General features: G+C 39.6%; 2 protein-coding genes across 2 annotated transcripts in view; both read right to left on the minus strand.

Moving 5' to 3' along the window:
* Positions 1-879: 879 nt before the first annotated feature.
* LOC133552477 (uncharacterized) lies at positions 880-24,406 on the minus strand. Its single transcript, XM_061899676.1, has 14 exons — positions 24,329-24,406; positions 24,032-24,209; positions 22,424-22,518; positions 22,254-22,346; positions 22,079-22,159; positions 21,323-21,415; positions 21,148-21,228; positions 20,429-20,521; positions 20,287-20,334; positions 19,522-19,614; positions 19,347-19,427; positions 10,606-10,665; positions 7,169-7,285; positions 880-6,977 (listed from the first exon to the last, which is right to left on the minus strand). Exons 2-13 carry the CDS (start codon positions 24,165-24,167, stop codon positions 7,271-7,273), a joined length of 969 nt encoding a protein of 322 aa, XP_061755660.1. The 5' UTR covers positions 24,168-24,209; positions 24,329-24,406; the 3' UTR covers positions 880-6,977; positions 7,169-7,270.
* Positions 24,400-24,907, minus strand: part of abcb7 (ATP-binding cassette, sub-family B (MDR/TAP), member 7) — a 72,208-nt gene continuing 71,700 nt past the window's right edge. Inside the window, exon 16 of the mRNA XM_061899675.1 lies at positions 24,400-24,426. Within this exon, the coding sequence (XP_061755659.1) occupies positions 24,415-24,426 (12 nt within the window). The 3' untranslated portion in view covers positions 24,400-24,414. The remainder of the gene's footprint in view (positions 24,427-24,907) is intronic.

Here is a 24,907-nt window from a genome sequence, read left to right on the forward strand (position 1 = left end):
CATATAAATATATACATATATGTATTACATATATATATATATATATACATACATACACACATACATATATAAATATATATACATACATATATATGTACATATATGTATATATATACATACATATATGTACATATATGTATATATATGTATATATATATATAATAATATAAATATTTGTATGTATATATATACATATATATATAATATAAATATTTATATATATAACTATATATATGTATATATATGTGTATATATATATATATATATATATATATATATATATGTATATACTGTATGTATGTATATTTAGAGGGAGGGACTTGTCCAGGGTGTAACCCGCCTTCTGCCCGATTGGAGCTGGGATAGGTACCAGCGCCCCCCGCGACCCCAAAGGGAATAAGCAGTAGAAAATGGATGGATGGATATACATACATATATATATATATACTGTAATACAGTATATATATATATATATATATATATATATATATATATATACTGTAATACTGTATATATATATATATATATATATATATATATATATATATATATATATATATATACAGTGTATACAAACACACATACACGCATGCATGCTTTGGGGCCCCTGCCTTGAAAGAAAAATAATGTTTGCCTCTGTTTTCCCTTCTAACTTGCACCTGGTCCTCTAAAATATGAGCCCTCCTTTAAGGCAACACTTGCCTTGACCTTAAAAAGTTCAAATTGGAGACCAATGAACACATCACCTTTTGGACGGGCGCACTGTGCGACTTTAACAGAAGACAGTCGACTTTCTGAATGTGTACTTTTAGCACACTTGCCTCTCACACGATTCGCACCCCGCTCGGAGCAGTGGCAAAACAAAAAAAAAAGTAGCAATTTTTTGGATTAATTGATTGATACTTTTATTAGTAGATTGCACAGTACAGTACATATTCCGTACAATTGACCACTAAATGGTAACACCCCAATAAGTTTTTCAACTTCTTTAAGTCGGGGTCCACGTTAATCAATTCATGGTACATCGCCACATGGAGCAGATGTGTCTGTGATTGACAGTTCTAAGCACCAATCATTGCTTTCCGCCGTCAAAACTGACGGCCCCTGACTCAGTAATGACAATCCAAGAAATACCAAATGACGTCGCTTGTCTTCAAGTAAATAAGCAATAATTGCATCTTCAAAAATGATTTGTAATTGAAACAATAAAACTGCATTGACTCCGTTTTTTCTTGTACCTGCAACAATGCACCGCAGTTGCAGAGTCAATGCAAACTCCTCTTTTATCAACTATTGTAAATATGCAGAGTGTCCCGGAGACCGGAAGAAAGATTGGTAGAGTGGAAATAATGACACATGGTCTGTATTGGTGAGCAACAACATGGCTAACAAGCTGTCTTAATGTTCCGCCTCCACAGCTGTCTCTCACGTCACCATACAGGCCCAACATTCTTTTACACAGCTGACAACTTTCACACATTGTTCCACCCTAATTGTTCCTTACTATATAAAATACCATGATAGCACGGCTGCCACATGAGAGTGAGAACACTTTTAGTCATTTCTTTTTTTGCCAGAATCAAAGCCATTATTGTACATTAGGTTAGTTTTATGAAGGGTTCCCTTCTATACTTTAAAGTCAATATAGAGTACTGATTCAATTGTGGAATGTGTAAAGTGATTTTAAAATATATACGCAGTTTCAGTAACATAAGTTCATTATTTTCATTAAGCCTTATGAAGTCTGCCCGGCAACAGGTGGACTGGAATAGGAATTTAAGCAATATTTGCTCATTTACATGACCGTGCCTTGCAAAATAGCTAAAACTATATTTGTGAAATTTCCACCCCAAAAAAATAACCTGTTGTATGTGGATTTTAATTTTACCAGATAAAATAAAGGAAATCATTTGTTCCAGGGTCAAATTTCCACTCTCATTGAGTACTTTAGTACTAAAATGCTATTTTTGAAGTGGCCCGCCTTATTATTTTATGTAGATCACCACATTATTTTATGTAGTCCACCACGTTAATTTATGTAGTCCACCACATTATTTTATGTAGACCACCACATTATTTTATGTAGTCCACCACATTATTTTATGTAGTCCACCACATTATTTTATGTAGTCCACCACATTATTGTATGTAGACCACTACATTATTTTATGTAGACCACCACATTATTTTATGTAGTCCACCACATTATTTTATGTAGTCCACCACATTATTGTATGTAAACCACTACATTATTTTATGTAGACCACTACATTATTTTATGTAGTCCACCACATTATTTTATGTAGTCCACCACATTATTTTATGTAGTCCACCACATTATTGTATGTAGACCACTACATTATTTTATGTAGACCACTACATTATTTTATGTAGTCCACCACATTATTTTATGTAGACCACTACATTATTTTATGTAGACCACTACATTATTTTATGTAGTCCACCACAATATTTTATGTAGTCCACCACATTATTTTATGTAGACCACTACATTATTTTATGTAGTCCACCACATTATTTTATGTAGTCCACCACATTATTTTATGTAGACCGCCACATCATTTTATGTAGACCACTACATTATTTTATGTAGTCCACCACGTTATTTTATGTAGTCCACCACATTATTTTATGTAGACAACTACATTATTTTATGTAGTCCACCACGTTATTTTATGTAGACCGCCACATTATTTTATGTAGACCACCACGTTATTTTATGTAGTCCGCCACATTATTTTATGTAGTCCGCCACAATTATTTGAAATGGCTCGCAACATTATTTGACGTGGCCTGCCTCATTATTTTATGTAGTCCGCCACAGTATTTGACGTGGCCCGCAACATTACTTTATGTAGTACGCCAAGTTATTTAAATTGGCCTGCCATGTTATTTTATGTAGACCACCACATTATTGTATGTAGACCACCATGTTATTTTATGCACTCTGCAACATTATTTGAAGTGGCCCGCCACATTATTTTATGTAGTCCGCCTCAATATTTGACATGGCCCGCAACATTATTTTATGTAGACCGCCACATTATTTTATGGACACCACCACATTTTTTTTATGTAGTCCGCCACAATATTTGACTTGGCCCGCAACATTATTTTATGTAGTACGCCACATTATATAAAGTGGTCTGCAACATTATTTTGTATAACCCACCATTTTATGTAGACCACCATATTATTTTATGTAGTCCTCCATATTATTTTATGTAGTCTGCCCACATTATTTGAAGTGGCCCGCCATATTATTTTATGTAGCCCGTCATATTATTTTATGTACTGTAGTCTGCCACATTATTTGAAGTAGCATAGAACATTATTTTATGTAGCCCACCACATTATTTTATGTAGTCCGCCACATTATTTTATGAGCAGGGGCGTCCATGATAACGTTGCTTGGATGACAACATATGTTGTTCCAAAACCTGTATGGACCTTTCAGCATTAATGGTGCCTTCACAGATGTGTAAGTTACCCATGCCTTGGGCACTAATACACCCCCATACCATCACACATGTTGGCTTTGGAACTTTGCGCCTAGAACAATCCAGATGGTTCTTCTCCTCTTTGTTCCGGAGGACACCACGTCCACTGTTTCCAAATATAATTTGAAATGTGGACTCGTCAGACCACAGAACACTTTTACACTTTGCATTAATCCATTTTAGATGAGCTCGCGCCCAGTGAAGCCGGTAGCGTTTCTGGGTGTTGTTGATAAATGGCTTTACTTTGCACAGTAGAGTTTTAACTTGCACTTAGAGATGTAGCGACCATCTGTGAGTTACTGACAGTGTTTTTTAAGTGTTCCTGAGCTCATGTGGTGATATCCTTTAAACAATCAAAGGTCTGTAATATCATCGCTTACGTGCAGTGATTTCTCCAGATTTTCTGAACCTTTTGATGATATTACGGACTGTAGATGGTGAAATCCCTAAATTCCTCGCAATAGCTCGTTGAGAAATGTTCTTAAACTGTTCGACAAATTGCTCACGCATTTGTTGACAAAGTGGTCACCCTCGTCCCATCCTTGTTTGTGAATGACTGAGCATGTTTCATAGCCAATCACCTGTTCCCAATTAGCCTGTTCACCTGTGGGATGCTCCATATAAGTGTTTGATGAGCATTCCTCAACTTTTTCAGTCTTTTTTGCCACTTGTGCCAGCATTGTTGAAAGATGTTGCAGACATCAAATTTTAAATATGCTAATATTTGCAAAAAATAACGTTTTCCAGTTCGAATGTTAAATATATTGTGTTTGCGGTCTATTCAATTAAACATATGTTGAAAAGGATCTGCTACACATTGTATTTTGTTTTTATTTACCATTTACACAATGTGCCAATCTCACTGATTTTAATATTAAACGATTAACATTTATCAACACAGCTTTGCTACAATAATGAATGAATAAAGTACAGTAGTTAGGTACCATAAGTGATCAAAGGAGCTCTTGGGGCAAAGAAGGCGGACCCCAAATTGTCTCCAGTAGAAAAGGGAGGACATTTCTTCACATTTGTGAATAATAATGCAAAAATATGCAAAGTTGACGATCACCACGCCTGACAGTCGCTGTGAAACGTCCTAGAAGTTGTGTCAAAATACGCCGCAACCTGCCAAGTCGCCAGCGATTAAAACCCGTCTGCGGCTCAAAGGGAATTTGACACAGAGCGGCGACGCTAATGATGTCATCTCGGCGCCGACCCTAGAGCTGCTTCGTAGTCGGCGAATAAACGGGGAGACTCCTGTGATGTGATGATTCTTAGCTGGCGGAGCTACGCTACTTACATTTAACGTGTGAATCATCACTTCCAGTGCGGCCTCAACACCTCTTCTTCTTTGTTGACGCAACCATTTTGAAAACAACAACACATGTTGGCTCAGCACAGCACGATGGTCAAGACGCCAGGAGGGAATATTTCAGGGCCGCCGCTATCCATTATTTTTTTAATCCGGCAATTAGTCTGATCAATTAATCCAGTAATCGCCAAAAAAACACAATATAGACTGCAAAAACTGAAATCTAAGTAAGATCAGAGGTGGGTAGAGTAGCCAGAAATTGTACTCAAGTAAGAGTACTGTTATTTTACAGATGTATTACTCAAGTAAAAGTAAGGAGTAGTCACCCAAATATTCACTTGAGTAAAAGTAAAAAGTATGTTGTGAAAAAACTACTCAAGTAAATAAGTACTGTGTAACTGATGAGCAGAGGTGGGTAGAGTAGCCAGAAATTGTACTCAAGTAAGAGTACTGTTACTTTAGAGATTTATTACTCAAGTAAAAGTAAGAAGTAGTCACCCAAATATTTACTTGAGTAAAATTAAAAAGTATGTTGTGAAAAAACTACTCAAGTACTGAGTAACTGATGAGTAACCTGTTTGTTTAATGATTACGGCAACAAATAACGCACAAAAACATAAAAATAGCAATGAGCAAATTCACAGCCAGGAATATCTCTTAAGCAACTAAAACAATATTATATATTAAATAATAATACATTAAAATAAAATAAAAATTAAGGCAAATTGAGCCACAATAACTTAACAGCACCATAGCCTCAGTACACATTGATTGATTGATTGATTGATTGAAACTTGTATTAGTAGATTGCACAGTACAGTACATATTCCGTACAATTGACCACTAAATGGTAACACCCGAATAAGTTTTTCAACGTTTATCAATTACTTAATAAAAGACCAAGTCGAGGTGATCTACCTCATATATACATACACACATATCATATATATACATACCTTTATATATACAGTATATGATTTATATTTATTTATTTTGCCGTTTTTGTTCACATGTTAAAGGTGTTTTAATGAATATACATGCATGTTTAACACATAGATTCCTATCTTTAATGAAGACAAAAATATAAGTTGGTGTATTACCTGACAGTAGTGCTGATAACGTCCCGGTTTTCAAATGGAGGAGAAAAAAAGTTCCTCTTTTCTGTCTAAAACCACATGAAAGTTGTTGGTTTTTGGCATCTTATTTGTCCAGCTTCCATATTCGTTTTTATACACTTTACAAGAAATACATTGGCGGCAAACTCCGTAGCTTGCTAGCTTGTTTGCTCTGGCTTTCTGAGACTCTTATTTTGTTAGCGCAGGCGCGATGGAGCGGCGCTTTTATTGTGAAGACAGGAACTGTGCGATCAGTCTTTAGGCTTTTGACGGGAAGTATGGTTGAAATAAAAAGTGTCTTTTTTCCTTTATACTTTTGATTGATTGGTTGATAGATTGAAACTTTTATTAGTAGATTGCACAGTACAGTACATATTTCGAACAGTTGACCACTAAATGGTAACACTCCAATAAGTTTTTAAACTTTTTTAAATCGGATTAGACGTGAGACGGTCACGTGACCGCCTGGCTCTGTTTGATTGGTCCAACGTCACCAGTGACTACATGTGATTGGTGAAACGCAGGCATGCGTAGATCCTATTTTGAAAAACCAAAACAAACATTAATAGATCGATAAAAAAAAAGTAGCAAGTAACGAGCTGAATGTACATGAATGGAGCGGAGTAAAAGTAGCGTTTATTCTCTATAAATATACTCAAGTAAAAGTAAAAGTATGTTGCATAAAACTACTCTTAGAAGTACAATTTATCCCAAAAGTTACTCAAGTAAATGTAACTGAGTAAATGTAGCGCGTTACTACCCACCGCTGCATATCATTAGGATTATTGCATTACCAAAATTGCCAAATATACATATAGTACAAGCATCTTTGGTCTATTTTTGAATGCTACCGGAAATAACCTTCCTATTACTGTAGAAACATGACAAAAACAAGACAGAACACACTTACACTGGCTTCCTGTTCCTTTTTTTCTGGCAGCTCCTCATTCTCTGCCTCAGATTGCAGGTCTGAGGTGTTGTAGCTCTTTCCATATTGTTGCATTATTTTTGATGCGTCTCTGTAGTTGTCTAAAATTGAATATGTTAAAATGAACACGAGTTTCAAATTAGCTGTAGAGCTGAACAGAATATTATTATTATGTATCAGGTCTCTCTTACAAGAGACCTGGTCAGAAAAATAGACAGAATAGGTTATTCCAAGCAGAAAGAGAAGCAACAATGACGTTATTTTTAAAAAAGAAATTCATGAAGTTGCCTACCACAAGTTCGGACAACAGAAACGTCATATCTTGGCCAGCTTTTGATGAAAGTTGACACGTGTCCTTCGTCTTAAGGTTGATAACGAGACAGGCACAGTCCTTCTATTCATGTTTGCGCTAAAAGACAAGAAAATACAGTAAAGTTTATCATTAATCATTGTTTCTAATGTTATATTTGAATAAATATATTGTTAAATGTTGGTGTTGTCTGTTTCATTGCTACAAACTAGACAAGATAAGGGCAACGTTAAATTGTGGGTGAACTTCTTGATTCGGCCCCGAGAGCTGCTAGAAAAATATGTAAGCAACACAACATTTTAACAAACCAGAAAGTATCTTACTTGATTAAAGGGGAACATTATCAGCAGACCTATGCAAGCGTCAATATATACCTTGATGGTGCAGAAAAAAGACCATATCTTTTTTTTACCGATTTCCGAACTCTAAATGGGTGAATTTTGGCGAATTAAACGCCTTTCTGTTTATCGCTCTTTTTGCGATGACGTCAGAATGTGACGTCTCCGAGGTAACACAGCCGCCATTTTCATTTTCAACACATTACAAACACCGGGTCTCAGCTCTGTTATTTTCCGTTTTTTCGACTATTTTTGGGAACCTTGGAGACATCATGCCTCGACGGTGTGTTGTCGGAGGGTGTAACAACACTAACAGGGAGGGATTCAAGTTGCACCACTGGCCCCAAGATGCAAAAGTGTCTGCCGCCAGACCCCCATTGAATGTGCCAGAGTGTCTCCACATTTTACCGGCGATGACAGACATGACACAGAGATGTATGGATAACCTGCAGATGCATTTGCAACTATATTACGTTTCCTTCCACCCACATTTAATGCGAAACAAACACTTACCAATCGAAGGATTTAAGTTGCTCCAGTGTCACGAGATGCAAAAGTCCTGATCGTTTGGTCTGCACATTTTACCGCAGCTACTAACGCAGCTATTCGGCCATGCTATGGCTATGAATAGCGTCAATAGCTATTCGCTCAATAGCTTCAGTTTCTTCTTCAATACTTTCATACTCCAACCATCTGTTTCAATACATGCGTAATCTGTTAAATCGCTTAAACCGCTGAAATCCGAGTCTGAATCCGAGCTAATGTCGCTATATCTTGCTGTGGTATTCCCATTGTTTGTTTACATTGGCAGCACTGTGTGACGTCACAGGGAAATGGATAGTGGCATCGCAAATAGCGAAAATCAAGCACTTTAAAGCATTTTTTAGGGATATTTCGGGGACCGGTAAAATTTTGAAAAAACCTTAAAAAAATACAACAAGCCACTGGGAACTGATTTGTATTGTTTTTAACCCTTTTGAAATAATGATAATCTTCCCCTTTACGCGAACGCAGCATGAGCAATTGTAGGCAAAAATCCAGGCAATAGATCAGGGGTCGGGAACCTTTTTGACTGAAAGAGCCAAGAAGCCAAATATTTTAAAATGTATTTACTTAGGAGCCATATAATATTTTTTTTAACACTGAACACAACTATTTTTAAGTAAGACCAACATTTCCAGAGTATAATAGGTCTCTTATTCTTTGTAATAACATTGTTATTCTGAAGCTAAATGTGGAGGGGTCGTGGCCTGCGGGCCTGCAGCGAAGCGGGGTGTTGCCAGGATGGGCCTTGAAATCAGCGACAGGTGTGTAGATGGCCCACCTGGGCCTTGTTATCTAATCATCTGTCGCTCTGTTATAAGTAGCAGCCGGGTGGAGAGACGGGGTTGGGGTTGGGGCTGGAGCCAGAGCGCGAGTGAGAACAAAAGAGAAAAAGACAATTGCTGGAAAACAACTGAGAGACTTATTGAAAAATAAAACAATATTGTAACCCTGAAACAGGCTCTCATGTCGGTGCTTGGTGGTCTGAAGAACCCCCAGGAGGACAAGCCCCACACTGACCAATAATAAATAAATAACTTCTTAACGCAACTTCTTGAACAGGTGCGGTAGGAAACGGATGGATGGATTAAAAATGCATGAGAATGTTTTATATTTTGAACATTATTTTTAACACTGTGATTACAAGTGGAATTATTCATTACTTATTGTGTTAAGCAGAGTCAGCTCAGATTTATCCGAGAGCCAGATGCAGTCATCAAAAGAGCCACATCTGGCTCTAGAGCCATAGGTTCCCTACCCCTGCAATAGAACACAAAATAGAAGATGGGACCAAGTTCCATACAGTAGCATAAGAAATTATGAACAGGCGCAAAATACATTAGGTGTCTGAACCAAGGTAAACAGTGATTAAAATAATTAATTTCTAATTCATTCATTTTAATGATAAAGATTGCAGATAGACACTTTACATTAAACATTATATATTTAACAGTCACTGTTCTGTGTTGTCTTTTATAGTGATGCACACACAGGAGGTGAAGTGGAGGATTTATTCACCTTTTCTTTTTTTTTTGAATGGAAACAAAAACAGGGCGTCTGACACACAGTCCACAGTCAACAAGATCTCTCTCCACATCCCAGCGTCAATTATTTATGCTTACATGTGGAAATAATAATAATAATAATAATAATACAAGATAAAGCATAAAATAGTCTCTAATTAAAAAACAGTTTGTAAAATATATACATCAGCAAATAACAAAAATCTATATTAAGAAAAAGCATCCTTAATATGTGCAGCAATATACCCTCATTTTTCACACTCACATCAACTAATATTATATTTTGTTCTACAATTAAGTATGCCAAAAAACTCATAACAGACATACCTTGTTTTTGAAATGGAAACAACAGGTCTCACACAGTCCACAGTCAACAAGATCTCTCTCCACATCCCAGCGTCAATTATTTATGCTTACATGTAGAAATAATAATAATAATAATAAAAGATAAAGCATAAAATAGTCTCTACTTAAAAAACAGTTTATAAAATATATACATCAGCAAATAACAAAAATCTATCCATCCATCCATCCATTTTCTACCGCTTATTCCCTTTCGGGGTCGCGGGGGGCGCTGGCGCCTATCTCAGCTACAATCGGGCGGAAGGCGGGGTACACCCTGGACAAGTCGCCACCTCATCGCAGGGCCAACACAGATAGACAGACAACATTCACACACTAGGGACCATTTAGTGTTGCCAATCAACCTATCCCCAGGTGCATGTCTTTGGAGGTGGGAGGAAGCCGGAGTACCCGGAGGGAACCCACGCATTCACGGGGAGAACATGCAAACTCCACACAGAAAGATCCTGAGCCTGGATTTGAACCCAGGACTGCAGGACCTTCGTATTGTGAGGCAGACGCACTAACCCCTCTGAAGCCCAACAAAAATCTATATTAAGAAAAAGGATCCTTAATATGTGCAGCAATAAACCCTCATTTTTCACACTCACATCAACTAATATTATATTTTGTTCTACAATTAAGTATGCCAAAAAACTCATAACAGACATACCTTGTTTTTGAAATGGAAACAACAGGTCTCACAGTCAACAGTCAACAGGATCTTCCTCCCCTAAAGAATAAAGAAAGAAATAATACACACTCATATTAATACCACAGCGGCACAAACTCACAAGACCAGGAAACACTGGAATAACTTTCATTTCATTTGTATTTATCTCCTTCATTAATGTGCATCTTTGATCGATAGGCAATTATAACTCAATTATGCAATTTTAAATTCACACAACAATGCCTGAGAAGGAGCAGGATGAAGAAAAATCTTATAGTTTCCTGCCCCCTTTGACATAATACATAGTCTTATGTCATGGATATCATTTAAAGCAGTGGTTCTCAAATGGGGGTACGTGTACCCCTGGGGGTACTTGAAGGTATGTCGAGGGGTAGGTGAGATTTTTTTTAAATATTCTAAAAATAGCAACAATTCAAAAATATTTTATGAATATATTTATTAAATAATACTTCAACAAAATATGAATGTAAGTTCATAAAGTGTGAAAAGAAATGCAACAATGCAATATTCAGTGTTGACAGCTAGATTTTTGTGGACATGTTCCATAAATATTGATGTTAAAGATTTCTTTTTTTGTGAAGAAATGTTTATAAGTAAGTTGATGAATCCAGATGGATCTCTATTACAATCACCAAAGAGGGCTCTTTAAGTTGATGATTACTTCTATGTGGAGAAATCTTTATTTATAATTGAATCACTTGTTTATTTTTCAACAAGTTTTTAGTTACTTTTATATCTTTTTTCCAAATAGTTCAAGAAAGACCACTACAAATGAGCAATATTTTACACTGTTATACAATTTAATAAATCAGAAACTGATGACATAGTGCTGTATTTTACTTCTTCATCTCTTTTTTCCAACCAAAAATGCTTTGCTCTGATTAGGGGGTACTTGAATTAAAAAAAAAAATGTTCACAGGGGGTACATCACTGAAAAAAGGTTGAGAACCACTGATTTAAACCAACAAATACATCCAAATGTAATGAAACAATCAAAAAACACAATAGAAACACAACAAGTGCCCAACTTCATAAAGTATAAACCAAACAGAGGAAATAATAATAATAATATACACCTCACGGAATGATACAAAAGAAATACAAAACCAGACAAAAAAAAGTGAAATAATAAATATAAAGCAAAATGTAAACACTTGAGGCTGTCCATATGATCTTATTGTTCTGTCTTTATATATTTTTTTTTCATTTGGAATATATTTCTACAATCTTTTATCTCATTGTAAAGAGAATTCCACAATTTTACCCCCACTGATGTACACATTTGTTTTATCAGTCAATCAATCAATGTTTACTTATATAGCCCTAAATCACTAGTGTCTCAAAGGGCTGCACAAACCACCACGACATCCTCGGTAGGCCCACATAAGGGCAAGGAAAACTCACACCCAGTGGGACGTCGGTGACAATGATGACTATGAGAACCTTGGAGAGGAGGAAAGCAATGGATGTCGAGCGGGTCTAACATGATACTGTGAAAGTTCAATCCACAATGGATCCAACACAGTCGCGAGAGTCCAGTCCAAAGCGGGTCCAACACAGCAGCGAGAGTCCCGTTCACAGCGGAGCCAGCAGGAAACCATCCCAAGCGGAGGCGGATCAGCAGCGCAGCCGATACACAGGCGAGCAGTACATGGCCACCGGATCGGACCGGACCCCCTCCACAAGGGAGAGTGGGACATAGGAGAAAAAGAAAAGAAACGGCAGATCAACTGGTCTAAAAAGGGAGTTTTACAGGTTGTCCTTGAATATTGCTGTTTGAAATGACCTTCCTACAGTCAAGCCCCACCTGGAACCACTCCAATTCGCCTACCAGCCCTGACTGGGAGTGGAGGACGCAGTCATCTACCTGCTGAACCGAGCCCACGCCCACCTGGACTAGCCTGTGAGCAGTGTGAGGGTCATGTTTTTTGACTTCTCCACTGCTTTCCATACTATACCGCCTGGGCTACTGGGTGTGAAGTTGGAGAAGATGCAGGTGGAGGCCCCCTTGGTGTCCTGGGTTGTAGATGACCTGACTGACAGACCACAGTACGTTGGACTGCGTCTGACAGGCTGGTCAGCAACACCGGGGCCCCGCAGGGTACAGTCCTCTCCCCCTTCCTCTTCACCATCTACACCACCCATTTCCACTATCAATCAGAGTCCTGCCACCTTCAGAAGTTTTCTAATGACTCTGTGATAGTGGGGTGTATTGAGGATGGTGATGACGGGGAATACAGGGGAGGACTCGGTCACATGGTGTGGAAAGAACCACCTCCAGCTTAATGTGACCAAGACCAAGGAGCTGGTTGTGGACCTGGGAAGGAGGAGGAGTACTTCAGCGACCCCTGTTTCCATCAGGGGGGTGGATGTGGACATGGTAGAGGATTGTAAATACCTGGGAGTACACATGGACAACAAGCTGAATGGGTCAAAACACACTGAGGTCCTCGACAAGAAGGGACAGCCTCAGGAGGCTAGGATCCTTCAAGGTCCTTCAAGGTCTGTACAAAGATGTTGAAGATGTTCTACGAGTCGGTGGTGGCGGGCAGCTTCTTGTACGCCGTAGCCTGCTGGGGCAGCGGACTGAGAGCGAGGGACACATACAGACTGGACAAGTTGGTAGAGAAGGCCAGCAATGTGGTGGGAGTGGAGCTGGACTCTCTGGCGGTGGTGTCAGAGAGGAGAAGTCTAGCAAAACTCCTAGCAATTATGGACAACACCTCCCACCCGCTACGCTCGGACCTTGCTGAGAGAATGAGCACAATCAGTGGAAGGCTCGACTCCCAAAATGTAACACGGAACCACACAGGAGGTCCTTCATACCGAAAGACATCAGACTGTATAATGCATATGTTCCTTGACTGCACTTAAATGTAGAATATATTCATACTATTCATATATTATATATATGTTATATATTATTATTTATTATTATTGTGTATTGTGAGCGAACTGTGGTGCTGAATTTCCCCCAGGGATCTATAAAGTACTTTCTACTCTATTTTCTTCTATGCTCTGTACTCTCAGAAGTGATGACAAACATTTTTTTGTAAATTTGCTGGTAATGTTTTACTTTTAGCCTTAAACATGACACAATGTCTGTAGCTTTACTAGCTCCTGAAGTTTCAATAGACCAGAATCAATAAATAATATGTTGCTGTGTTCTAAGTAATCTACTTCATGAATAATCCTTATAGCTCTTTTCCGTAGTTGATACAAGGTCTTTATGTTACTCTTCTATGTGTTCCCCGGCCACACTTCCACACAGGAATTCAGATTATGGTTGTTAAATTGTTGTAAAAAACGGATTTTTATGCTAAATGCTGCCGCTACATTTAAACAAACTAAAATAATCCACGTGGATTAAATGCTGCCGCTAGCATTACGCTAATTAGCGTAATGCTAGCGGCAGCATTTAGCAAAAAAGTCTGTTTTTTACAACAATTTAACAACCATAATCCGGGAATTGAACCCGCATGCTTATCAACAAGTCACAAGACAGTGTGCATTCTTACAGAATACTTTAAAGTCCTACTGAAAGCCACTACTAGCCACCACACAGTCTGATAGTTTATATATCAATGATGAAATATTAACATTGCAACACATGACAATACGCCCGCTTTAGTTTACTAAATTACAATTTAAAATTCCCGCAGAGTTTCTTGTTGAAAACGTCGCGGAATGATGACGTGTGTTTGTGACGTCTCGGGTTGTAGCGGACATATTAGCCCAGCACCAAACAACGCTAAAAGTTGTCGCTTTTCATTACATAATTACACAGTAATTTGGACATCTGTGTTGCTGAATCTTTTGCAGTTTGTTCAATTAATAATGGAGACGTCAAAGAAGAATGCTGTTGGTGGAAAGCGGTGGATTGCAGCTGCCGATGTTTCTTTGTTGTGAAGCTTTAACACAGAGCGGTCAAGCGAACATGCTTCTCTACGTCAACCAGCAAGTTTTTGGATGGGAAAATTGTGATATCCAGTCGGCTCCTACCGGAGACTTCAGTGGATTCTACGACCTCCTCCTGCAGCTCAAAAAGGCAGCTGTGATCTTGGCTCCTCGGCTTCTTTCAGAGACACTGGCGTTCACTGCAGCCATCCAACTTTCAGGTATGACTTTATAATCTCACTAAAACATTATTAAAACAATAAGCAGATAAGGGATCTTCCAGAATTATCCAAGTAAATGTGTCTAATTACATCTGAAACGCTACCACTGCCGCCACCTTTCCTTTTTTTTTTTGTGCTTCACTCTAACTTTCCTACTCCACAAATCTTTCATCCTCGCTCAAATTAATGGGGAAATTGTCGCTTTCTCGGTCCGAATCGCTCTTGCTGCTGGTGGCTATGATTATAAACAATGTTCAGATGTGAGGAGCTCCACAACCCGTGACCCGTCTGCTACTTCCGGTACAGGCAAGGCTTTTTTATTAGCGACCAAAAGTTGCAAACTTTATCGTGGATGTTCTCTACTAAATCCTTTCAGCAAAAATATGGCAATATTGCGAAATGATGAAGTATGACACATAGAATGGAGCTGCTATCCCCGTTTAAATAAGAACATCTCATTTCAGTAGGCCTTTAAGAGTGACAACCAAAAAGTTTATAAAAAAATAAAAGGATTGAGACATAAAAAACGTGATTTACCAGCTCCGAGCATCGCATCAAGAAAAATACACAGAAAAGAAACTTTACTTAACTACCATAACATATTCTGCCCAAATTGCTATTCCATTTGAAATGAAATAGCCTTTTTTTTTGACAGAATATAATGTTTTACTGCTAGTCCTATCAAACAAGGTCATTACAATCATACATAAGTGATGATAGAAACACAAAGGCCGATCATTAATGTGAATGTAGCAACAAATCTATACTTAGGTCGTGTTTCAGCAAAGAAAAGTCCAGAAATGAACGATCTTGGCTCATGCGCGTAGCTCGACCTAGCTAGTTCTCGCCCCTAGGCACGTCTGCGGATCAGACATTGGTCAGCTCAGGATTTGCGTAGGCGGAGGGGTGGTGCATAATACCAGTTTAGTTTGCCGCGAACGCGGGTCTGACACGGGCCAGCTCAGGATCCGCTGTCTGATTCCCATACTTGCCAACCCTCCGGGATTTTCCGGGAGACTGCCGAAGTTCAGCGCCTCTCCCAAAAACCTCCCGGGACCAATTTTCTCTCAAAAATCTCCCGAAATTCAGGCGGAGCTGGAGGCCACGCCCCCTCCAGCTCCATGACAACCTGACTCAGCAATGTTGTGACCCTCTTAAACAGGACAATACTGCCATCGACTGTACATGAATTAGAATAGAATGTAAAAATATTCTACATTTAAGTGCAGTCAAGGAACATGCATTAGGGAGTCTGTTCTGAAGCCCCCAGTAAAGAGACTTAACTTCATCACGTCGCCTGGTAATTAACTCCAACTCAATATATTACACTGTCGACGAGCAAAACGAAGAATACGCTTGCAAGTTCCAGAACGATTGGAAACAAGAATTTCAGTTTATCCAGGAGAGTTCGAAGGGGAAGGGGTATGTTGCCTGTAAATTATGTAGAACAGACTTCTCCTTTGAACACGGCGGACAAACGGATATACTCAGCTATGAACGGTCAGCGAAGCACAAAGCGTCCACAGCGCAGCATCGTTCACAACCCAGTATTATGGGTCACCTCGCAGAATGAAGACGGTAGACCCGATGGTGTATCTTATGCTGAGACAAAAATGGCTATGCAGATACCTGGAAGCAACATCCCGTTCTCATTTGCGGATGTCTACAAAAAATCCGTGATACATGTTCACGGATTTGGAGATCGCTCGCAAATACGCAAATGGCAAAACAAAGGTTACTCAAATTGTCTAAGGTAAGTGTCGTTTTTTTTTTTTTTTTAGTAACCAGCAAGCACAGTACAGTTAGTAGAACAACTGTGTTTTTATTACTGTGTATTTGATAGGTGCCGTTGGAAATTCAAGTATTTCTTTAATTTATATACAAAATAAAATAAATATATAAAGCTAGAATTCACTGAGAGTCAAGCATTTCATACATACATGTATATATATTATATATTTATATGAAATATATATGAAATACTCGAGTTGGTGAATTATACTCCTCCCCTTTTAACCACGCCCCCCCCCAATTTGGACTCTAGTTGTCAGTTAGCGTTATAGTTGCTAGCTGGTTATTAGTGTGTTAGTTGCCAGTTAGCAGTGTGCGCTGTAGTTAATAGCTAGCGATCAGTGCTGTAGTCTTGGCGTTGTTGATAAATGGGTTTTGCTTTGCATAGTAGAGTTTTAACTTGCACTTACAGATGTAGCGACCAACTGTAGTTACTGACAGTGGTTTTAAGAAGTGTTCCTGAGCCCATGTGGTGATATCTTTTACACACTGATGTCGGTTTTTGATGCAGTACCGCCTGAGGGATCAAAGGTCCGTGATTAATGAATAGTTACCAACTATTGATTAGTGCTTTAGTTGCCAGCTAACCATTTGCACTCTAGTTGCCAACTAGCGATTTGCACTCGAGTTGTCAGTTAGCGGTATAGTTGCTAACTGGTTATTAGGATGTTAGTTGCCAGCTAACCATTAGTCCTCTAGATGCCAGCAATCATTTTGTGGACTATTTGTGCTTAAGTTGCTAGCTAACAATTTGCGCTTTAGTTGCCAACTAGCGGTACAGTTGCTAGCTGGTTATTAGCGTGTTATTTGGCAGCTTACAATTAGTGCTCTAGATGCCAGCTAGCAATGAATCCACCAGTTGCCAGCTAGCATTTTGAGGACTAGTTGTGAGCTAGTGTTTAGCAGCCTGGTTGTCAGCTAGCGGTTAGCATGCCAGTTGCCTTTTGATTGATTGATTGAAACTTTTATTAGTAGATTGCACAGTACAGTACATATTCCGTACAACTGACCACTAAATGGTAACACCCCAATAAGTTTTTCAACTTGTTTAAGTCGGGGTCCACGTTAATCGATTCATGTTATCGATTAGCATGCTTTTTGCCAGCACTATTGCTATTCTTTGTATATGGTAGTACTGCACAATAGCAAGGTAGCATTACGACCAGTTTATAATAAAACACAATTTTCCGACAAGACATACAAGTAAGGGGTCCAACGTTGAAGACCCCAGGTTTAGTGGTTGTGGACCACTGGCTTTGTTTACAATAAAAGAAAATGAAGAATTCCTGCCAATATTGTGTTGTCATTGATAAACTGTCAGCAGCACGTGAATAAATAGCAACATATACGATTGATACATGTGATCAACCAGTACTGGAAAAGGCCCGGCATCAAACCCTGATCAGAAAGTAATATTTGTACCCACAGGTGAAAGGTGTGATGGATAGTCCACTTGTGGTGGTTGTTATTCCCCCACAAAGGCAATAAAAGCGTGGCTGTGATAACACAGATTGAAATTCTAAATGCTTCATCCTGCTTCTGCTGCTGGAGAGGTTGCATCATCTGCTGCAGCACCCCCCCCCCCCCCTGCACCCCCCATCATTATATTCCTATGTATTGTGAATATTCATTCTCATCCTGACCACGAGCACAGATACCATGTGTGCGGATTACGCACATAAATTTACACTCCCACACACAAACGGTGGAAATAACTCTTCTGTGAGGCACTGATGCATATTTATCACGGCCGTGGCGTCTTTGGCCGCGGCGTAGCTGCTGCCCAAGTTGGGGTGGGCAGCGCAAGATCACCTGCGCAACAGGTGCGTGGCGGAGGGGATGGATACTGGTGATGTGCGATACCGCTGATTTACTGTCCGATAAGTAAAAGTCAGACTGGTATCGGCAAAACCGATCCGATACTTTGCGCAAATGTACCTGCTAAAATTTGAAAGGTTGTGTATTTCAAAATAACATATCTAAAAAAAAAAAAAAAACAACAATAAAAACATTAGGATAAAAAGGGTAAACAAATCAAAATGTAATGACAAAACACTAACATTTTCAAACTAATAATACACACATACAAATAAATACACATATATATATATTTATATATACTTTCACACATATATATACATACATACATATATACTGTGTACATTCATACATACTGTAAATACATATATATCTACTTACATATACATACATATATATATATATATATATGTATATATATATACATACGCCTTCCGCCCGACTGTAGCTGAGATAGGTGCCAGCGCCCCCCGCGACCCCGAAAGGGAATAAGCGGTAGAAAATGGATGGATGGATGGACATACATACACACATATATCCATACATAGACATATATAATTACATATATACATACATATATATATATATATATACAAACCCCGTTTCCATATGAGTTGGGGAATTGTGTTAGATGTAAATATAAACGGAATACAATGATTTGCAAATCCTTTTCAACCCGTATTCAATTAAATGCACTACAAAGACAATATATTTGATGTTCAAACTCAAACTTATTTTTTTTTTTTGCAAATGATAATTAACTTAAAATTTCATGGCTGCAACACGTGCCAAAGTAGTTGGGAAAGGGCATGTTCACCACTGTGTTACATCACCTTTTCTTTTAACAACACTCAATTAACGTTTGGGTCAACCACAAGCTCTCCAGAGAGTGGTGGATATTGCCCCCAAGAATTTGGAATCCTACAGGAATGCAGGTTTGGGTTTTAGGAGGAAGTGTAAAGACATTAGCAACATCTGGTAGAAAGTCCTCACAAGTAGGAGTAGAGGATAGGAGTCGGAGGTCACCTGACTCGAACCGATCACAGGAAACAGGTTGACTGACCGGCCCCCAGGCTAGAACAAGAAAGAATAACTGGCTCTGTGTAAAAGGTATTTAAGGACAGTTGTCCAAGAAGTCGGCAGAGGAGTGATCAGGCCCATACCCTACCTCCTGGAAACTGCAGTTCCAGTCTGAAGCTGGCTGAAACAAATAAAGCTTCCTGTTCGACGATTCCTCGTTGGCGTCTTCTTGGCTCATCATCTATCACACCACCAACAAATGTACAACATCAAAATACAGAATGCTGCATGCAAAACAGAACTGGCTCCCTTCATTTCCTGCAAATGCAGACGATCAGAAATAACAGCTCCTTCAACATAACGGGAAAGCGAGCTCCACCCTGACAAGCTCAGCATTTAAGTTAGCGAACTATCGCTGTTATCCATCCCTAAGTTTATCTAAGTGCGGTTATCAAACGCATTTTTTGGATCATTTTAGTTTGAAACAGTAGTACTGTCAGCAGTTTTACCGCAGTTATCACTAATACCGTTTGTCGTTACCTCCCTACCAGATCAAAATCAATACGCAAATCTTCACGGATATCTTCCAGTTTTTTTGGTTTTGTTTTTGGTCTGTCCGTTGTGGTGAATAATACCATTTACCATTTTCTTATGTGATTGTCAGCTGGCATGTTTTTGTATTTGGTCACAGAACCCTTTGGAAGGTTATTTTACTAAGGAAATATGACCTTAGGTTGCTCCAAAAGTGCACAGGACCATCACAAGCTCTCCAGAGAGTGGTGGATATTGCCCCCAAGAATTTGGAATCCTACAGGAATGCAGGTTTGGGTTTTAGGAGGAAGTGTAAAGACATTAGCAACATCTGGTAGAAAGCCCTCACAAGTAGGAGTAGAGGATAGGAGTCGGAGGTCACCTGACTCGAACCGATCACAGGAAACAGGTTGACTGACCGGCCCCCAGGCTAGAACAAGAAAGAATAACTGGCTCTGTGTAAGAGGTATTTAAGGACAGTTGTCCAAGAAGTCGGCAGAGGAGTGATCAGGCCCATACCCTACCTCCTGGAAACTGCAGTTCCAGTCTGAAGCTGGCTGAAAGAAATAAAGCTTCCTGTTCGACGATTCCTCGTTGGCGTCTTCTTGGCTCATCATCTATCACACCACCAACAAATGGACAACATCAAAATACAGAATGCTGCATGCAAAACAGAACTGGCTCCCCTCATTACCTGCAAATGCAGACCATCAGAAATAACAGCTCCTCCAACATAACGGGAAAGCGAGCTCCACCCTGACAAGCTCAGCATTTAAGTTAGCGAACTATCGCCGTTATCCATCCCTAAGTTTATCTAAGTGCGGTTATCAAACACATTTTTTGGATCATTTTAGTTTGAAACAGTAGTACTTTCAGCAGTTTTACCGCGGTCATCACTAATACCGTTTGTCATTACCTCCCTTCAGGATCAAAATCAATACGCAAATCTTCACGGATATCTTCCAGTTTTTTTGTTTTTGTTTTTGGTCTGTCCGTTGTGGTGAATAATACCATTTACCATTTTCTTATGTGATTGTCAGCTGGCATGTTTTTGTATTTGGTCACAGAACCCTTTGGAAGGAAATATGACCTTAGGTCGCTTCAAAAGTGCACAGGACCATCGCAAGCTCTCCAGAGAGTGGTGGATATTGCCCCCCAAAAATGTGGAATTCTAGAGGAATGCAGGTTTGGGTTTTAGGAGGAAGTGTAAAGACATTAGCAACATCTAGTAGAAAGCCCTCACAAGTAGGAGTAGAGGATAGGGGTTGGAGGTCACCTGACTCGAACCGATCACAGGAAACAGGTTGACTGACCGGCCCCCAGACTAGAACAAGAAAGAATAACTGGCTCTGTGTAAAAGGTATTTAAGGACAGTTCTCCAAGAAGTCGGCAGAGGAGTGATCAGGCCCATACCCTACCTCCTGGAAACTGCGGTTCCAGTCTGAAGCTGGCTGAAAGAAATAAAGCTTCCTGTTCGACGATTCCTCGTTGGCGTCTTCTTGGCTCATCATCTATCACACCACCAACAAATGTACAACATCAAAATACAGAATGCTGCATGCAAAACAGAACTGGCTCCCCTCATTACCTGCAAATGCAGACCATCAGAAATAACAGCTCCTCCAACATAACGGGAAAGCGAGCGCCACCCTGACAAGCTCAGCATTTAAGTTAGCGAACTATCGCTGTTATCCATCCCTAAGTTTATCTAAGTGCGGTTATCAAACACATTTTTGGGATCATTTTAGTTTGAAACAGTAGTACTGTCAGCAGTTTTACCGTGGTCATCACTAATACCGTTTGTCGTTACCTCCCTTCCGGATCAAAATCAATAAGCAAATCATCACCCAGGACAACAGTGCTGAGTTTGGGGATATCTTCCAGTTTTTTTGTTTTTTGTTTTGGTCTGTCCGTTGTGGTGAATAATACCATTTACCATTTTCTTATGTGATTGTTAGCTGGCATGTTTTTGTATTTGGTCACAGAACCCTTAGGAAGGTTATTTTACTAAGGAAATATGACCTTAGGTCGCTCCAAAAGTGCACAGGACCTTCGCAAGCTCTCCAGAGAGTGGTGGATATTGCCCCCCAAAATTTGGAATCCTACAGGAATGCAGGTTTGGGTTTTAGGAGGAAGTGTAAAGACATTAGCAACATCTGGTAGAAAGCCCTCACAAGTAGGAGTAGAGGATAGGGGTTGGAGGTCACCTGACTCGAACCGATCACAGGAAACAGGTTGACTGACCGGCCCCCAGGCTAGAACAAAAAAGAATAACTGGCTCTGTGTAAAAGGTATTTAAGGACAGTTGTCCAAGAAGTCGGCAGAGGAGTGATCAGGCCCATACCCTACCTCCTGGAAACTGCAGTTCCAGTCTGAAGCTGGCTGAAAGAAATAAAGCTTCCTGTTCGACGATTCCTCGTTGGCGTCTTCTTGGCTCATCATCTATCACACCACCAACAAATGTACAACATCAAAATACAGAATGCTGCATGCAAAACAGAACTGGCTCCCCTCATTACCTGCAAATGCAGACGATCAGAAATAACAGCTCCTCCAACATAACGGGAAAGCGAGCGCCACCCTGACAAGCTCGCTAACAGCCTCGTGTTATGTCCTTGAGCACATCAAACAAACAAAAAAAAAAAAGAATAAAACCTGAGCAGATCAGAGTGAATAATTACCCAGTAACCTTTTAGGGGCGGTCGCGCTAATGAAGTGTCTCATAATCTCTTCCTGGGTCGATTAGAAGGACGCCATGAACATCAGCTCATGACGGCCTGGACATCAGCGAGCTGGATTCTCTTTAAGGCAGAATCAAATCAAAGTGGACTTTCGTCCGTCTCATCATTCTCAGGCTGACATTTTACTTGGAACGCTACTTTTTTATTACTTTCAATGATTAAAAAAAGATCCACGACACATTCTGCTCTGCGATAACAGCGGCCACACATTGAATCCCAACATTCAATAACTCATTGGAAAAGACTTCCTTTCTTGGTGTGCACTTTATCCATCCTGATTTGGACTCGTTATATCACCTTTTTTCTAATGTGGAAACAATGAAATACCAACGATGGCAAAGGTGAGTCTCCACCTTCCGGATCGACAGCGAGGTCTCAGGTTTGATGTCGTCCAAGAACTCTGCTGAAACGTGACAAAGTTGAACCCACACGAGTACGAAAAACAAGTTCAAAGTGGTTTTGTGTAGACCTTTTTTCTCGGTTTGTCATACCGTGCATCTGTGTCTTCTTTTCGAATAATATACATCCATTTTTGTTCTATTAAATACCCCATCATTTTCTAAATGATTAAAAACAAAGCAAAAGAAAAAAATCACATGTACTCATGTATTCATACTACAGATGTCCGATAATGGCTCTTTTGCCGATATCTGATATTGTCCAACTCTTAATTACAGATTCCGATATCAACCGATACGGACACATACAATCATGGAATGAACACATTATTATGCCTCATTTTGTTGTGATGCATTAAACAATGTAACAAGGTTTTACAAAATAAATTAACTCAAGTTATTGGAAAAAAATGCCAACATGGCACTGCCATATTTGTTATTGAAGACACAAAGTACATTATTTTATAATGTGCCTCAAAACAGCAGCTTGGAATTTGGGACATGCTCTTCCTGAGAGAGCATTAAGAGGTTAAGGTGTGCGAAGAGTTAGTGCTGCAAGGGATTCTGGGTATTTGTTTTCTTGTGTTACGGTGCGGATGTTCCCCCGAAATGTGTCATTCTTGTTTGGTGTGGGTTCACAGTGTGGTGCATATTTGTAACAGTGTTAAAGTTGTTTGTACGGCCACCCTCAGTGTGACCTGTATGGCTGTTGACCAAGTATGCGTTGCATTCACTTGTGTGTGTGAAAAGCCGTAGATATTAAGTGACTGGGCCGGCAGGCAAAAGCAGTGCCTTTAAGGTTTATTGGCGCTCTGTACTTCTCCTATGTCCGTGTACCACTCTGTACAGCTGCGTTTTTTTTTTTAAACCGATATTTTCGGACATCTCTAATTCAGACCCTACACTCAATACTTTTTTCAAGCCCCTTTGGCAGAAATTACAGCCTCAAGTCTTTTAGAATACGATGTCTCAAGTTTGGCAGACCTACCTTTGGGCAAGCTCCCTCGGGTTGGATGGGAAGTGTGTTTTCCTTCCAGGATGTCACGGTACATTGCTGCATTCATCTTTCCCTCTATTCTGGCTGGTCTCTCAGTTCCGGACGCTGAAAACCATCCCCATAGCATGATGCTGCCACCACCATGCTTCCCTGTAGGCCTGGTGATTACCTTCAAACATGCCAAAGACCGGAGAATCTGGTTTCTAGTGGTCTGAGAGTCTTTCAGGTGCATGTTGGCAAACTTTTTTCTAAGAAATTGCTTCCGTCTGGTCACTATACCATACAGACCTGATTGGTGGTTGTCCTTCTGGAAGGTTCTTCTCTCTCCACAGAAGAATGCTTTAGCTCTGACAGAGTGACTATCAATTTCTTGGTCACCTCCCTGTCTAGAATAAGACAAATGTAGCAATGTACAGAAACATCCTGCATGAAAACCAATCTTTGCATCCAACCTGATGGAGCTTTACAGGTGGTGCAAAGAGGAATGGGCGGAACTGCCCAGCGATACAGTATTTAGTCAGCCAGCGATTGTGCAAGTTCTCCCACTTCAAATGATGACAGAGGTCTGTCATTTTCATCATAGGTACACTTCAACTGGGAGAGACAGAATGTGGGGAAAAAATCCAGGAATTTATGATAATTTATTTGTAAATTATGGTGGAAAATAAGTATTTGGTGAACCATTCAAAGAAGGTTTTGGCTCAAAATCTCACGATACATGGCCCCATTCATTCTTTCCTTAACACGGATCAATCGTCCTGTCCCCTTAGCAGAAAAACAGCCCCAAAGTATGATGTTTCCACCCCCATGCTTCACAGTAGGTATGGTGTTCTTGGGATGCAACTCAGTATTCTTCTTCCTCCAAAC

This window comes from Nerophis ophidion, linkage group LG05 (genome assembly GCF_033978795.1).
Source record: "Nerophis ophidion isolate RoL-2023_Sa linkage group LG05, RoL_Noph_v1.0, whole genome shotgun sequence".
In the NCBI taxonomy this organism is placed as follows: domain Eukaryota; kingdom Metazoa; phylum Chordata; class Actinopteri; order Syngnathiformes; family Syngnathidae; genus Nerophis; species Nerophis ophidion.